We start from the raw sequence: 17204 nt of genomic DNA on the forward strand, positions 1-17204 counted from the left end.
GAGAGGGTTGCCCTCCTAGAGACCTGATGTACCACCTGAACCGATTTAGTTCACTGCTCTGCTCACTGTGGGTATTTAATAATTAATAGTGATGAGCTTGTCTGATGAAAGTCTTTACCACATTCCTCTGGGACCTTAACAAAGATTCATCTCCTCCATCCCACCCTGGATCCTTTCAGTTAAACCCCATTCTTGGGAGCAGAAAGGATCTGGGCTGCTGAAGCACTTCCCCCACCCTCTCCTTGTCTAGGTCCTTGTCCTAGTGACACTAGAGGTCTCATTGTGGGCAGGGAATAGGTTTGCCAACTCTGTTGTGTTGTATTCTCCAAAGTGTTTAGTACAATGCCCTGTACACAGTGAGCACTCAAATGCCATTGATGATTATGAGGCAGATTCTGATTCCAAACTGGCATCAGCAATGTGATAAATCTTCCCCTTCAGATCAAAGGAATTCTCTATAGCTAAATTAACTGTCAGCCTGTGTGACCTACACTCTATAGAAGTGTATCGTAAAGACGCAATTTATTCTTTGGAATAAAACTTGACAGTCACAGAGGAAAACCAACCCAAAATAGCAGTCATGTACTTAGACTGTGAGCCCCTTGCGAGACGGGAACTAGGTCCAACCTGATTGATTTGTATCTACCCTGGCACTTAGAACAGTGCTCAATGCACAGTAAGTACTTAAATAACATAATCATTATTACTGCTATGTTTTAAGTCAATGCTTGCAGGTATTATCTTTAAATTTGACCTTGTACTACAAAAGTTGGTGAACTCAAACCTCCAGAAATTCATCTTGGGTCCACATTTCCTGTGTTCTAAAGGAAAGAGTTCTTTGCTTATTGTAGGCAAGAGGCATGACTACCAACTCTGTTGTACTGAACTCTTTCAAGAGCTAAGTACAGTGCTCTGCACACTGAAGGGCTAAATAAATATGCACACTGAAGGGCTAAATAAATACCATTGATTGATTAGACTGCTATGGGAGTAGCATTTCCTAAGAGGGGATTTCTTCACCTCTCGTTCATGTTTCAAAAGCATCGCTCAAAGAAAAACTACATTTATTTCTATTTTTTTTCAATGTCTGGGAATTGATTTTATATAATGCTCAAATCTTTTCTCTTGATTTTTTATTTCATTCACTTATTTTGGCCACCTCCCTTACTTCTCTCAGTTTGCCAACTTTCTATACCCTGCTTGCATTGTTCCCAAAGGCTAGATCTCTTTCACTTCCCATACCCACTAGACCTCTGCCACCCCTAAAATCCCACCTTATCCAATAAGCTTTTATAATGGTATTTGTCAATTACTTACTATGGGTCAAGCACTGTTCTAAGCATTGGGGTAGTCTGTCAGTTTTGACACAGTCCTTGTCCCACATGGGGCTCACAGTCTAAGTAGGAGGGAGTAAGACTTAATCCCCATTTTAAGGTTGAGGAAACAGACATAGGAAGTGAAGTGACTTGCCCAAGGTCACACAGAAAACAATCGGCAGAGCCAGGATTAAAATCCAGGTCCTTTGACTCCCAGGCCCATGCTCTTTCCACTAGGCTATGCTGCTTCTTGCTACGCTGCTTCTTATGCCTTTCCCCGTTGACCACATTATTAATCTTATCAAGCCTTCAGCTGCCTCTTGTATTTATGTATTTATTTGTGCCCATCCTCAGAACCTGTGTACATATGCCTATTCAACTGAACATTCAATTTTATTTATTTTGACTCCATGCTTTCTAAACAATACCATGGTGTCTCCCATCTGGGAAGAGTGAAAAAGATGAACAGCATGAGCCCTAGACTGGGCTCACTGGTGCCCACCAAGCCTGCAGCCAATGAGAGAATCTGCCCATTCCTAATGCCATAGGGACCACCCATCAGCCCCAGCTCCAGACAGAGAACGGCTAAACACCACATGCTTTCCCAACTTTTAGAGGACCGGGAAGGTTTTTTGCTGTGGCTGTCATCACAACTATAACTGTGTGAATACTGGACTCTGATCTTCAATAGGCTTGAAACTCTGCTCCTTCAGCCATAATACCCTCCACAGTTTGTTGGAGGAAGTGGGATTTTTAGACTGATTTGACTGCATACAGCCACTGTCTGTTTGATGTGAGGAGGATGGGCATTCCAAGCCAGGAAAACAGCCTGAAGAAGTGGAGAGAGGGAGGAAGGAAAGTTGAGAGAAGAGTAGCTAGGAAGTTGGCTTGGGAGGACTGATGTCAGTAGGCTGGGAAATTAGAGAGTGAATAGACTGGATAGGTGAAATGGAGCCAGATGGTGGAGACCTACAAATATCTCCCTCATTAAGACCGTAAGTATCTTGTGGTCAGAAAATGTGTCCTGTTCTTCTGTTGCACTTTCAAAGTGCAATGCATTCAGTTTGGAGCTATATAAATACCACTGGAGGAAAATAAGTATCTTTTCCTCCAGGCTTGATTTTATCTGTGTGAAGATGAAGGGACAGCTAGCCAATAAACCACAGCCTTAGGACACTCCGAAATTGAATTGGTAGATAGTTCTTTAGGCACCAAAATACAACCCCAGACTGTACTGGGGTTGCAAGGATAAGATGGTGATTCTAGAACATTTTTATATTGAAAAAATGTGAGATTGCACAATATTTTTCAAACACACATCCAGGCCTAACACGTATTTACAAGGAGAAAACCTAACAATTAAGAAAAGTGGTAAAATATACCTACAGTGAACTTCTTAGTACGGGATCTACTTAAAATGTCATTCCTTTAAGAGTAAAATTTCATTTGCAGTAGTAGAATTTTTCTACCATCTGTTACACCAGTCTGGAGAATGGCAAGCTTGAAACGGAAAGTGACATTGCATTCCTTTCATGAAATGCTTGGAATAAGGGTATTGGAAAGAAACCAACAGTCCACTTCTCTCATTGATGTAAGAGGATGTTACGTCTTTGAACTTCTAGTATGTCTGAAGACAACTAACTTCAGGTAGGAGACAAAAAGACCCCAATCCAGTCCCCACCAAAATGGGGCTGAAATAGTACTCAACACCAAGTATCAGAATGATGGGAATTTATTAAGTGTCTGATAGCAGCAAAAAAAGGAGACAACAGTAGGCCACAGTTGGAACCACCCAGATGAGGCATAATTTAGATCTTAATAAATCAGGTCCTCCTTCAGCAAAGGCTGGCAATTATTTTTTAGCCGGAGTCAAATAAAATGGTACCTTTGAACAGATGTGGGCCAAAGCCATATAATTTATGGCTCTCCCATATGCCTTATGGGCTCTTTGGGCACATAGTATTCCCCTAACCCTCAGCCCCACAGCAATTATGTACATATGTGTAACCTATTTAACATCTGTCTCCCCCTCTAGACTGTAAGCTCTCTGTGGGCAGGGAACATGTCTACCAACTGCACTGTATTATAATCTCCCAAGCACTTAGTACAGTGCTCTGCACACAATAAGTGCTTAAAAAATACCACTGATTGATTTGGTCACACTACTCATGACACAGTGTGATGGTGTCACTGGGCCACACACCAGCTTCACAGCAGCAGCAGTTAGTAGCTACAACTGTTGCATCTCACAACAGTAAGACTGGACCACCTCCAAATCCTGGACACATACATAAGGAACAACTTGAAAATTGCTCCATATTAAACCTAGTACATTTCCATTCACAGAACTAATAATGGTATGGAAACCTTGGAGATGTGGCGAATCAGCAGCCAGACAAAAGAAGTTGTACTCAAGCTTTTATAGACATGTAAGTATGAACCCAATTTCTCCCATATTTTGAAGAGGGACTAAATGAATTAACATTGGACAGTGTCTGGTAAAAGTGGCATTGCATAGACTATAGTGGCAATTTACATATGTTTAAAATCCCACAGAGTGAGAATATACTTTTCAAATACAGAAAAATCGACTTACTATTGCTTGAAAAATTTAAGTCTCACCATATGTGTAAATAAGTGTCTAACACACTTTACCTGTCCACTTTCAGCTACTTTCCAGGTCAGCTAAAGTTTCTAGGCCCTTGGGGTTCATGAATTTAATAATTAAGGTGCTTGTCAAGTACTATGTGCCAAGCACTGTTCTAAGCACTGGGATAGGTATGGTTAAATCATGTTGGACACAGCCTCTGTCCCACATGGGGCTCACAGTCAAAGAAGGAGTGAATAGGATTTAATCTCCATTTTACAGATAAGGTAACTGAGGCATGAGAAAGTGAAGTGACTTGCCCAATGTCACACAGCAGATATATGGCAGAGGTGGGATCAGACTTCTAGGCCTGTGCTCTTTCCACTAGGCCTCACTACTTTTCTGTGTATCTGCAAGACTGTACACATGGTCTTCCAGGGTACTGGCTTCAGTTTGTAGCATATAGCCATGTCAACTGGACTTCTAAACTCAGGCATGAAACAGCACACAGAACACAGAATCAGAACTGGGAGAGACCTGGTATCTTGAAGTTTCTGGAAAAGCAGCAGGTAAATAATGCAGGATAGAGGGTTGCCTGCCTATCTGACAGGTGTGTTCAGTATAACTTACAAAGCAAAAATCAAGCTCTTTAATTATCACCCAAACCAAATCACAACTATCTTGAGAAAAAAAATTATTGGGCTTTTCAGGAGTAAAAATGCATTCAAAACCAAGTCTTTTAGCAAAATGGTGAAGATACCTTTTGGAGGATGAAGCTTGTGACCTGTTTTTTCACACCATCCAACTGGATGAATATCTACAGCATCAGCATTCACCCAGAAGTCATAACACTCAGAAAAGCCATCGAAGTGAAGTTTTATCCTGTAGCCACAAACCTGAAACGTCAAAAGATTGCACTTGTAGAAGAACCAAAAGTTCACAACCACCCCCCATGCTAGCTAGACCTTACAGTGCATACACCTTATATTCAAGTGTCACCTTAAAAAAACAACATATTTTTCACCCAGTAGGAGATAAGAGAAGAAATGACAAAAGTCTCTGATGGAGGAGCTGGTAAAGGAGAATCCACTTTATGGAAGCCTCCCAAACCCCATAATACCTTTACATTAAGAAAGACAGCAGCTAAAAGTTCCCTGTCAGTTCTTCTTTAAGGTGAGAGTTATGTTTCCAGCATTCACGGTTGATCACTGCACAGCAAGCACGTTGTGACTGACACCAAGTACTTGTTCCAAAACCATTTGTTTCCAATAATGCATCACCACATTGTATCTAGAGAGATGTGCATTGTGGGATGAATGCTGCCTAACTCCTCAATCTAGTTCTCTTCAAGGTGCATAAGCCAGGGAGAATAGGACTGGTTATAATTTCCATCACCAATTGTCAGAACATTTATCCTTCCTCAATCTTCAAAGGCCTCACAAGGGGAGGGGAGAAAAATGGGGATGGGGACAAGGTTTGCACATCTGCATCGTCAGTCAATCAGGTCCAGTGAGGTCAACTGGTCAATGAGGTGGCACCCAGGACACTGAAGCTACTCTGGTTACCCAGGCAATGTGCCTTCATTGCCCCGTAAGTAACTATTCGGAATGAAATCCATTCCAGAGGCAGCTGAAATTGCTTGGGCAGCCCATGACCCTAGAGATGCAGGCACAGAGTGCAGTGAGTGAGTAGGCAGGCAGGGTGCAGCAATACTGTCTTTACCCAAGTTAGCCAACGAAGGGCACAGCCAGGACTAGAACCCAGGTCTTCCAACAGCAAATCAATCAATCATATTTACTGAGCACTTGCTATCTGCAGAGCACTGTACTAAGTGCTTGGAAGCGTTCAACATAACAGAGTTGGTAGACACATTCCCTGGCCCCAATGAGCTTACATTCCAGAGGGGGAGACAGACATTAATATAAATAGTGTTTTTGTACAAAAGTGCTTTGGAGCTGAGATAGGGGTGAATAAAGGGAGCAAATCCAAGTGCAAGGGTGATGCAGAGGGGAGTGGGATAAGAGGAAATGAGGATTTAAATAAGGGAGGCTTCTTCTTGGAGGAGATGTGACTGTCAGATATGAAGAGGGAGGACGTTGTTAGTGGTCCCAGACAAGGCAGTGTTCTATCCACTGGACAAAGCAACAGGGCAAGGGCCCTACAACTGAACTATTTAAAACCAATTCAGCCTTCAGAACCAAAATGATTTCACTTTTGTCAACTAACCAGTTGGTGACCTAAGGCCAACACATTTAAAGAAAGGATCATGCTTAAAGAGCCCCCACCAGAAAGTGAAAAAAGCTCCATCCAGATGCACTGTTTAAGGTTTCTTCTGAAGAATCTGACAATTTAAGCACATTTTCTAGTTCTCTGTTCTGCCACAATAATTTTTTTTTCCCTTTAAAGCTACAAAAGCTTACCTCAGCCACAGTGAGTACACAGTACATTGACTGGTGTTCAGGGTCCACACCTTCTAACTTCATACCTACTTTGAATCCGTTTTTATTATACGGGAAGGACTGGTACTAGAACAAGGGGACAAGAGCTTTAGTAAACTAAAATGAATCCTGGGCTTCACAAAAAATATAGAGGCTTAAAAGGAAGGGTTGCCTTCAATGGCTGCAAAAAAATTATTTGTAAACATTTAGGCACCCCAAATTCACAAACTTTGAAACTTTTAAAATTAAGCGAAATCATCACACTAACTTTAAAAACCCAATCTGTGAGGCTTCTATGCAGAGGAGATGCAAAGTACCAATAGAAATGCTTATTATTATCTTATTATGAAAAGCAGCGTAGCTCAGTGGAAAGAGCCTGGGCTTTGGAGTCAGAGGTTGTGGGTTCAAAACCCCATTCTGCCACTTGTCAGCTGTGTGACTTTGGGGAAGTCACTTCACTTCTCTGTGCCTCAGTTACCTCATCTGTAAAATGGGGATGAAGACTGTGAGCCCCACGTGGGACAACCTGATGAACTTGTAACCTCCCCAGTACTTAGAACAGTCCGCTGCAATGGTAGCACTTAACAAATGTCATCATTATTATTATTATCATTTTTTAAGCTCTTGGACAGAATCAGTCAGAGGAGTTAGCTAAATACTGAGTGCAGTTCTGAGTTACAGAGTTGTTTGTGTCCCTAGTTCTCTCCTGTTTTGAAATCAATCAGATGTATTTGCCAAGTGTTTACAGTGTGCAGAGCACTGTACTAAGCACTTGGGAGAGTACAGTACAAAAGAGTTGGAAGACATGATTCCTGCCCTCAAGGACCTTCCAATCTAGTGGATGTGAAAGATGATGTGAAGGATGTGAATATCCAGCTCTGCTAGACGGCATGGGGCAAAAGAGTGGTGAACACATGTCATCCTCTAGACTGTAAGCTCACTGTGGACAGGGAATGGGTCTGTTTATTGTTATACTGTACTCTCCCAGAGCACACAGTAAGCACCCAATAAATACGACTGACTGACCTGCCAATCACCATGACACCCTATTTTATGCCACTCTTGTCCCACACAACCCCATGCACCTCAACTACTGTATGTCCATACGGGTGAGGGGGAACCCAAAGGGGTGAGGATGGGAAACCCAGGTCCTTACCTGGGGGACTGTGGGTAACTGAGGCTGCGTGTACCTGGCACCGTGGACAGCAGCCTCTGCACTGTCCATTTAACAAGAGCATTTCTGAGATGCCTGAGAAGCCACATGGGTGAATGTGACTGTGGGCACTGACAGAGAGGACAGTGATCATATGCTCCAACCAGACACAATGACCCTGGTCCAAGCATCAGAACACAAAAGAGGCCAGTGGGTGAATTCTTTCTCCTCCCCTTCTCCCCATTACCTCTGCTATGCCCTATGAAGCTGCAAGGGGTAATTTGGCTCATTCTTTCTTATGGAAATTCCCATGAATGTCCCAGACACAGGAGTCTCACAGACAGGGAGGGAGGGAGGGAGAGAGGGAGAGAGGTAGGGGGAGGGGGAGAGAGAGAGAGAGAGAGAGAGAGAGAGAGAGAGAGAGAGAGAGAGAGAGAGAGAGAGAGAGAGAGAGAGAGAGAGAGAGTGTGTGTGGTTGTATGTGTGACAGAGTCAGTCAATAGTATTGAGTGCTCACTGTGTACAGAGAATTTTACTAAGCAATTGGAAAAGTACAATATAACAATAGACACATTCCCTACCTACAATGAGCTTACAGCTCTGTATGTGTGTAATCTAAATTTCCCATGGGAGGAATATTATTCCAAACACAGAGAATGACCTTATGTCTTTATTCCCAATTGCATTTTTCCAACTTTGAAGGACACCTTTGAACCTTTAATTAAGAAGCACAAACGACAGAATCCAGGAAGGTTATTTGAGGTTTGACAGGGAGAGAGGGCCATGTAATCTAACCTACTTAGGAAGATTCTGAGGGAAATGGCCTTTCCACTAATATATTTCCCTAAATTCATGCTGACAGAACATTGTCCCAATAAGAGTTCCTTTTAAATAATAACTGAGAGTTAGATAAACAGCATTCTTTTTTTTCAAAGAGCAGAGGAAAGCCAGTGGTGGCTACAAATTCTGCGACAAAAGACTAAGGCACAACTTGAGCCAAGGCTAGATCCAGCCAGGGAAGGAAAAGGAGACATAGGAATGGGGAAAGAGAGGTTAGATGCCCCAAAGGATTATGGAACTCACAGTCCCAGAAATGCTGTCTGGCTTGTCTGGGAGGCCACTGTCACCAAATTACACCCTACAGAAATTCATGACTCTGGACTTTGTTGAGGTTACCCTCAAAGAAAGGTACAAAATAATTCAGACCATTTTCTGTGTCTCCAACACTACCTGGCACATTTTTTATGGTATTTGTAAACTACGCTTACTATGTGCCAGGCACTATACTAAGTGCTGGGTAGATATAAGGTAATCAGGTTGGACATTGTCCCTGTCATCATCAATCGTATTTATTGAGCGCTTACTGTGTGCAGAGCACTGTACTAAACGCTTGAGAAGTACAAATTGGCAAAATATAGAGACAGTCCCTACCCAACAGTGGGCTCACAGTCTAAAAGGGGCTACCCACATGGGGCTCACGGCCTTAATCTCCATTTGACAGATGGGCTAACTGAGGCACAGAGAAGAGAAGTTACTTGCCTAAGGTCACTTAATCACCATTTATGAAAGCTGGATACACCATTCTTTGGTCCAAACCATAACCTCTGGCATCCAGAAAATACTTAAAGCACGGAAGGTGGAAGACACTGGTGGGGCACTCTCCTCCACTGAAGCGCAATGTGACCCCGTCTGCCATCACCGAAGTTGAAGGCTTTTCCCATGAGTGGAAACCCTCATCCTACTGCTCAAAATGTGGGAAAGGATGGTATTGCTGAACTACATTCATCCCTGCTGGGAAACAGCAGAAACAATAGAAACTGCTTCCTTCTGTTGAAATGTACTGCCGCTTTTGACATTTCAGATTTATTACTCTTGCCTTATTTACTAAAATTCATTACATTGATTCTTTCCTGTGTCAGTTCCCGCACTTTTCATTTTGCGTGTCACCTGAAGGACAAGGCGCATGTCTGAAACACTAACAGTAAGCACTTAAAGAATGCAATCAATAATAATAACAGTAATAAATTTAAGAGGGTAGATTTAGCAGCAAAGTGAATAGAAAATTCAAGGAAACTGGAGAGTTATCAATTAAACAGCATTCAAAACCTGTCACTGTTTCCAAGTGAGAAGTCCTGGTGAAGGTACAGAAATTTTAAAGGGTGGAAGGATTTCTTTCCTTTTAAAAACTTCACTCCAAAGGTTTGCTTACCTCCTTGAAAAGCTTAGTAGGCACTGCTACAGCTTTCTCTTCCTCCAAATATGAAGCCCAGCACCAGGCTTTCTTTCCCTTGGAAGGTAAACCAACTAATTAAAAGAGAAAGGAGTTACAATAAGACAAATATTTTAGGCAACTCTGAGGGCACTTGCTTATTCTCATTCTTCAATCCAGTAACTACATGGATTTACTGTGCTCAAGGCTACCCATAACCTAGTGCTTTAACTTTTATTCTCATGCTAGAACATAATTTATCAAAGTCACAGTTAGGAAAAAAAACACAATTTTCTGCACATCAGCTGTAAACTCACAGCGATTGTGCATAGCATTCTGGTGTATCTAGAATTATATGTGATTGATATTCTTGTTCCTCTATCTAAAGGTCAAAGAACGAATTGTATCAACTATAATTAACTTACCTTGTTTAAATACTGTTGCATCATTCCGTCTTTTTCTTCGGGCTCTCTGAGATCCCCTCAGGATCCGCCCATCATGCCTATTCTCCTAGATTAACACACAAAGGTCATGGTTTTAAAGCATCTTACCAATACCAAGGTTCAAAAAGGTGCCTCTTGATTAGATTTTGGGAGCCTGCCCCTTTGTTTTCTCTTGGAAATACAATTCTATCTTCTGCAAAGGGGAATGGCCATGTGTGAATATGGCAGATGGAAAGCAGAGTGGCCTACTGGAAAGAGAATGGGCCTGAGAGTCAGGAGACCTGGGTTCTAAACACACTCCCCCTCTTGCCTGCTCTGTGACCTTGGACAAGTCATTTAATTTCTCTGTTCCTCAGTTTCCTCATCAATGTGGGCACCTTGAGGGAGAGGGATTGTGTCTGATCTATTTACCCTAGTGCTAGGGGTACAGTACCTTGCACCTAATAAGCGCTTAAATACCACTATTGTTAGTTATTATTATTATTATTATTATCTCTCTCTACCATGCTTAGACACACGCTGCGTCCCAGCAGGCCTCTCTCCCAGAATAAGCTCCAGAATACAGCAACACCTGGTAGCTTGGACTTTACAATGGCCCAGTGTGCAAACTCATTCGTTCATTCAATCATATTTATTGAGCGCTTACTGTGTGCAGAGCACTGTACTAAGCGCTTGGGAAGTACAAGTCGGCAACATATAGAGATGGTCCCTACCCAACAACGGGCTCAGTCTAGAAGGGGGAGACGGACAACAAAACAAAACAGGGATGTGTCAGCTAATTCTGTTTTGCTGTATTTTCCCAAATGCTTAGAACAATGCTCTGCACATAGTAAGCGCTCAATAAATACCATAGATTAATTGATTACTCCAAGAATATGCTGGAAACCCCGCCAGCGTGTGACCCTGAAAGTATTTTGCTAACTCACTGAGCCTGGTTAGAAGGAAGGAGTTTGTCGTGTTATCCTTAGGGCATCACCATGATTAACAACACATTTTGGAGAAGGAAACAAAATAATAATAGTAGTATTTGTTAAATGGTTATTATGTGTCAAGCACCGTACTAAACGCTAGGGTAGATGCTAGAGAATTAGGACCCACAGTAGAGCTCACAGTCTAAATAGGAGGGAGAACAGTTATTGAATCCCCTTTTTGCAGAATGAGGGAACTGAGCCACAGAGAAGTGACTTGCCCAAGGTCACTTAGAAGAAAAATGGCAGAGTCAAGAGTAGAATCCAGAGCTCAGTTTTATTTATATTGTCTGTCTCCTCCTCTAGACTACAAGCTCGTTGTGCACAGGGACAGTGCTCTGCACACAGAAAGTGTTCAATATATATAACTGACTGAGTCTTTAAAAAATAATAAAAGTTAAGTTCTCAGTTCTGAATGAGACCAATTCTAGCCTTGTCCATATGGCAAATACAGTTATTTTCCCCCACTAAATTTCTTGTGAAAAACAGCTACTTTTGCTGGGGTCCTTTCCAGACAGGCTGAACTGGAGCTAGGTTCCGTAAAACAAAAAAGCTGTTGTTGTGATCATATGTAGCCTGCTTACCCAATAGGTTAGAATTACAGTTGTGCCATGATATCTTCCAAGTCTAGGAAGGGAAGTTGTTGGAATTTTAATTAGTAATTATTAGTAGGTAATATTATGATGAACTAAAGTTATGCAATTCCCACACTGTAAAGAGCCTGAGAATGGTGTAGTGAAGCTACATTTCTGGGGGTGCTCCAAAGGAGCTACACACAGCCCCTTTCCCTTCCCAGTTTTGGGGGTTCAGGCAGGAAGGTTGCCCATTGAGCATGTGCAAAGGTCACACATGAATGTTCATGTCCTAGACTCTAACTGCCAGCAATGGAAAAGGCAATCCAGATGAATTGAGCCCTCCAAATGTACATAGGCATACATCTGTAATTTAATCCCCATCCAGATTAGCAATCAAACTGGAACCAGCACTGGCCAGGACCCAGATTTTCAATCCGTGTAGGATTCTCTGATGCAATCAATAAATCTGTGATATTTATTGAGCACTTACTGTGAGCAGAACACTGTACTAAGCACTTGGGGGAGTACAATACAATAGAGTTGGCAGATACAATGCCTTCCCACAACAAACTTACAGTCAAGTGGGGTAGACTCATATTAACATAAATAAATAATTTCTATACAAATACATGAGTGCTGGAGGAGCTATGAGTAGGGTGAATATCAAATGCCCAAAGGGCATATATCCAAGTGTAATCATATTCAATGGGATTCATTAAGCAACTACTGGGTACTGAAGTGGCATTTTGGTGGGCCCTAAAATAAAAAAGATGAAATATTAGGGAAAGCTTCCTAGAGATGCGATTTCAGAAAGGCTGTAAGCAAGAGGTGAAAAATTGCAGGTAATGCAATGCCACTGCATTGAAGAAGGCAGACAGGAGCATTGGATAGTTTCCAATATGGTGTTTTAGGGTGGCAGTGGTCCAGTTGGCAAAGAAAGAGCAGGGAAACAGACAAAAAGGAAAGAGAGAGCAAGTTTTCAGGATACATGCAAGCTGCATGCGGTGATGAATCTACCAGAGCTACTTACTCCAAATGCCTCAGGCTCAGAGCTGAATGGACGGATTGGACATGTGGGCTTATGGGTTTCCCCCAGCTTAGCTAAGTATCTCTGGATCACAGGGGCACCAGCCACTGGCTGAGGAAAGAGGGCTCCATGGATTTCCTTTCCACTGCTCCCTACACTAAAGCAGTCCCCAACACTAGAGATGTCAGGTAGGCATTCCCGGACACTGTTCTTGCACGTCTTGTCCACGACACCACTAAGTCCCTAATGATGGACACATCAGTTGGTAATAACAATAGTGGATTTTTGTTAAGTGCCTTACTGGGTGCCAAGTACTGCACTATGAGCTTGGGAAGATTCCAGATAATTAGATTGGACACAGTCCCTGCTCCAATTGGGGCTTTACAGTCTAATTAAGAGGGAAATCAGGTACTGAATCCCCATTTCACATATAAGGACACAAGGCAAAGGGAAATGAGTGGCCCATTATCACACAGCAGGCAAGTAGCAGAGTCAGATTAGAACCCAGGTCCTCTGACTCCCAGGCCTGGGCTTTTTCCATTAGGCCACTATGGACCCTCCGTGGCATCTGGCTCATCACCTATGAGGAGGCACACTGTGTATTTAGTTAGGCATCTGGTTCTGGTTCCACATTCCCATTGTTGTCACTCCTTTATATGACAAACATTATTCAGCAATTTACTCTGAGTAGGCATTGTAACATTGTATGTATGTATGTAGCACTGTAGCCTTGTATCTGCTACAATAGAATAATTACAACTCTTTCATTTGCTTCCCAGAAAATTGCCCACACTGTTCCACCACATCTAAGATACATACAGTTTCATCATCCTTCTCCTCTCCATCTTCCTTAGGATCTCCTTTCAACGGTAACTTTGTTTTTCTTTTCCGATTATATTTAGCATCATCTTCTTCATTGTAGTCTACATCTTTGTCCTCCTTCTGCTCTCTGTCAGGATAGAAAAAAATAAGGCATATAAGATATCCATTCTTTAGTAAAGAAACACATAAGACTGTTTCATGGAAGGAAGAACTGGGGGGAAAATTGGAAATCAGATAAATCAATAATAGTATTTACTGAGTGCCTACATACGTGCACCATTGTGCTAAGCATTTGGGAGAGTACTATAGAACAGTACTCAGTGAGCTTACAGTCTAACAGGGGCGTCAGATGCTAAAATACACTGCATTTATTTTATTCCTCCTATGGACAGGAGGAAGAAATAGAGTATAAAGATATATACACCCATATCTGATGAGGAGGTTAGGTGTTAAAGAAGTGTTGAAATGGAATTTGGGAAATATAACATAGGGGATTAGTGATCAATCAGGGAAGCCCCCTGGAGATGTGATTTCAGAAGGGTTTTGAAGGTAGGGAGTCCAGTGGTTGTCTGATATGAAGGAGGGAGCTTCAAACAGGACATGAGGCATGAACATGAGGTCTGTGCCAGGAGAAATGAGACGGAGCCCACAAAAGAGATTGAGAAAGAGTGACCAGAGAGATAGGAGGAGAACCAGGAGAGGACAGTGTCAGTGAAGCCAAAATTGGATAATGTTTCCAGAAGGGGGTGGTCGATGGTGTCGAAGGCAACTGAGAGACCAAAGAGGAGTAGGATGGAGCAGTGGACATTCTGAAAAAACAAGTTCCATTCTCGTATGTGTGCGTATATGCATATATACATAAAGTAGTCTATAAAAATGCATATTTTTATCACTCACTTTGCATGTAATGCTTTTGTGCAATTGGGGGACATTCTTCTCAACACGGTTGGTCAAGGAGGGAGAATGTGAGCTTCTGTGACTGTGACTTTCTTTAAAAACATAAATCCCGTAGCATAGAAGAACTGATGGTGTGTATATAAAAATTATTCTATGAAAATTTGTACCAAAAACTTAATGTCTCCGTGACAAATTAAACTACATTGGCTATCCCCAAAGTAAATTATGTTAGACCCTTGCCTGCCAATATTTCCATCCGTGCTGTGTGAATTGAGCAGATTAACCTTAACTCCTAGGTAGATTCATACTATTTAGTGAAAAGTGTTCTTATTCCAGTGATTCCCTAACAGCCTTGTCCCAACGAGGACCACTCCAAATGATTTCTTACACCCGGTAGCTGGAAATACCCCAAATGTATGGTGCCACCACTCCTGTGTTTCAAAAAAAAAAAATAGGGAATGCCCCTTCCTCACCTGCCAAAGAGCTAATGAGTGAATTGGAGTAGGTACAAAATTAGAAGATCAGACACAGTCCCTGTCCGACCCTGGGCTCACAATCTAGTGCAAAAGGGGGTAGAAAGAGAATCCTGATAATGTAGAGTACACAGAAGTGAGGAGTTACAGGGCAAGAGAGGGACACTGTAGCAGTAATAGAGAACTAAGTCACTTTCAGAGACCACCAATGAGCATTAGCAGAATCTTTACCAAAACGTACTTGTCTTTGTGCTGGCGAGCACATTTCTGGCTGCAGAATTTCCCTCCCGAAAGAAATTCATCCACAGACCCGTACTGATAACAGTTCTCACAGAACAGAAGTCCATCCACTTTCACTGTTTCCTTTAACTTCAGGGGCAATGCTGTCTTCTCGGAAAATGCTACAGGAAGAAAATAATACATGGAATGGTGAAAAAGTACAATATAGGTCTTGTCAAAAAAAGAAAAGCAAAAATGTTTTTTGAAGACAAGTGAGCAAAACTAAGGAATGATGGTAAAGCTAGGCTGCCTTTTCATACTTCCTCCCAAGGTTCTTGGGTGGCCCCGGCAGAATCATAATTCTGGAAAGGAAGGAGCTGAGCTCTGGTTCCACGCAAGAAAGCATTTTTAATTTCCTATAGGAGGTCAAAGATGGGTCAATTCTTTTCCAAAAATGATGAAGACAAAAGTATAGGGAGAAGCAATTTGGGGGGCTGAGAAATTATTATGCAGTTCTACCAGGATAACACCCATACCCTCCCAAACTTGTTAATGTATATCTAGTCCTCATTTTTCCAAAGTGACTTTACATCACTATTATTACTCAGATTTTACAAATGATGAAATTGAGGCTCAGATTAAGTAAATGACTTGCCCAAGGACACACTCTAGACTGTGAGCTCAATGTGGGCAGGGAACGTTATACTGTACTCTCCCAAGTGCTCAGTACACTGATCCACACACAGTAAATGCTCAATAAATACAATTGGTTGATTGACATATAACAGGCCACTAGCAGATCAATCATTCAATCAATTAATTGTATTTATTGAGCACTTACTCTGTGCAGAGCACTGTAGAAAGCACTTGCGAGAGTTTGCACTTGGGAGAGTTCAGTATAGCAGAATTGATAGATATGTTTCCTGCCTACAACAAGCTTAAAGTCTAGAGGGGGAGAGAAACATTAATATAAATAAATAAATTTTGGATATATACATAAACGCTGTGGAGCTGTAGGAGGGGTGAATAGAGGGTGCAATTCAAAGTGCAAGGGTGACATAGAAGGGGGTGGGAGAAAAGGAAATGAGGGCTTACACAGGGAAGGCCCCTTGTAAAAGATGTGCCTTGAAGGCTTGGAACATGGAGAGACTGATCAGCTGTTGGATATGAAGAGGGAGGGCATTCCTGGCCAGAGGCAGAATGTGGGCAAGAGGTCAGTGGTGAATTAGACAAGACTGAGGTACAGTGAGTAGGTTGGCCTTTGAAAAGTGAATTGTGTGGGCTAGGTTGTAATAAAAAATTATGGAGGTAAGATAGGAGGGGGCAAGGTGATTGAATGCTTTTAAGTCGATGGCAAGGACTTTTTGTTTGATGTGGAGATAAATGGGCAACCATTGGAGGTTCTTAAGAAGTACGGAAACATGGAGTGAGTGTTTCTGTAGAAAAATGAGCCAGGCAGCAGAGTGAAGTATGGACTGAAGTGAGGAGAGACAGGTGGCAGGGAGGACAGCAAGGAGGCTGATGCAATAATCAAGGTGGGATAGGATAAGTACTTGGATTATTATTATTATTATTACTAATTTGTTAAATACTTGCTACATGCCAAACACTGTTCTAAGCACTGGGATAGATACAAGTTAATCAGGTTGTCCCACTTGGGGCTCACAGTCTTAATCCCCATTTTACAGATGAGGTAACTGAGGATCAGAAAAGTTAAGTGATTTACCCAAGGTCATACAGCAGACAAGTGGTGGTGCTGGGATTAGAACCCAGGTCCTTCTGACTCCCAAGCCCGTGCTCTATCCACTAGGCCATACTGTTTTTCTACTGGCTTTTCTAAGTCTGCTACAAAACCATAGGCAAGTTACTTAACTCATTAGTGACTCAGTTTTCTCATCTATGAAGTGGGGATAAAAACTCCTGCCTCTCCTCATTTTACATGGCTGTTCTGGGAATTATTCTTGCCATCTTCAAAGCCTTACTGAAGGCACATCTCCTCCAAGAGGCCTTCCCAAGCTAAACCCCACTTTTCCTCATCTCCCACTCCCTTCTGTGTTGCCCTGACTTGCTCCCTTTG

General features: G+C 42.2%; 1 protein-coding gene across 1 annotated transcript in view; it reads right to left on the minus strand.

Moving 5' to 3' along the window:
* Window positions 1-17204, minus strand: part of L3MBTL3 (L3MBTL histone methyl-lysine binding protein 3) — a 158896-nt gene that overhangs the window by 81821 nt on the left and 59871 nt on the right. The window contains exons 4-9 of the mRNA XM_038771269.1: window positions 15150-15309; window positions 13536-13665; window positions 10129-10213; window positions 9704-9798; window positions 6324-6428; window positions 4664-4799 (exon numbers count right to left, since the gene is read on the minus strand). Coding sequence (XP_038627197.1) covers window positions 4664-4799; window positions 6324-6428; window positions 9704-9798; window positions 10129-10213; window positions 13536-13665; window positions 15150-15309 — 711 coding nt within the window. The remainder of the gene's footprint in view (window positions 1-4663; window positions 4800-6323; window positions 6429-9703; window positions 9799-10128; window positions 10214-13535; window positions 13666-15149; window positions 15310-17204) is intronic.

The sequence above is a fragment of the Tachyglossus aculeatus genome, chromosome 2 (genome assembly GCF_015852505.1).
Source record: "Tachyglossus aculeatus isolate mTacAcu1 chromosome 2, mTacAcu1.pri, whole genome shotgun sequence".
In the NCBI taxonomy this organism is placed as follows: domain Eukaryota; kingdom Metazoa; phylum Chordata; class Mammalia; order Monotremata; family Tachyglossidae; genus Tachyglossus; species Tachyglossus aculeatus.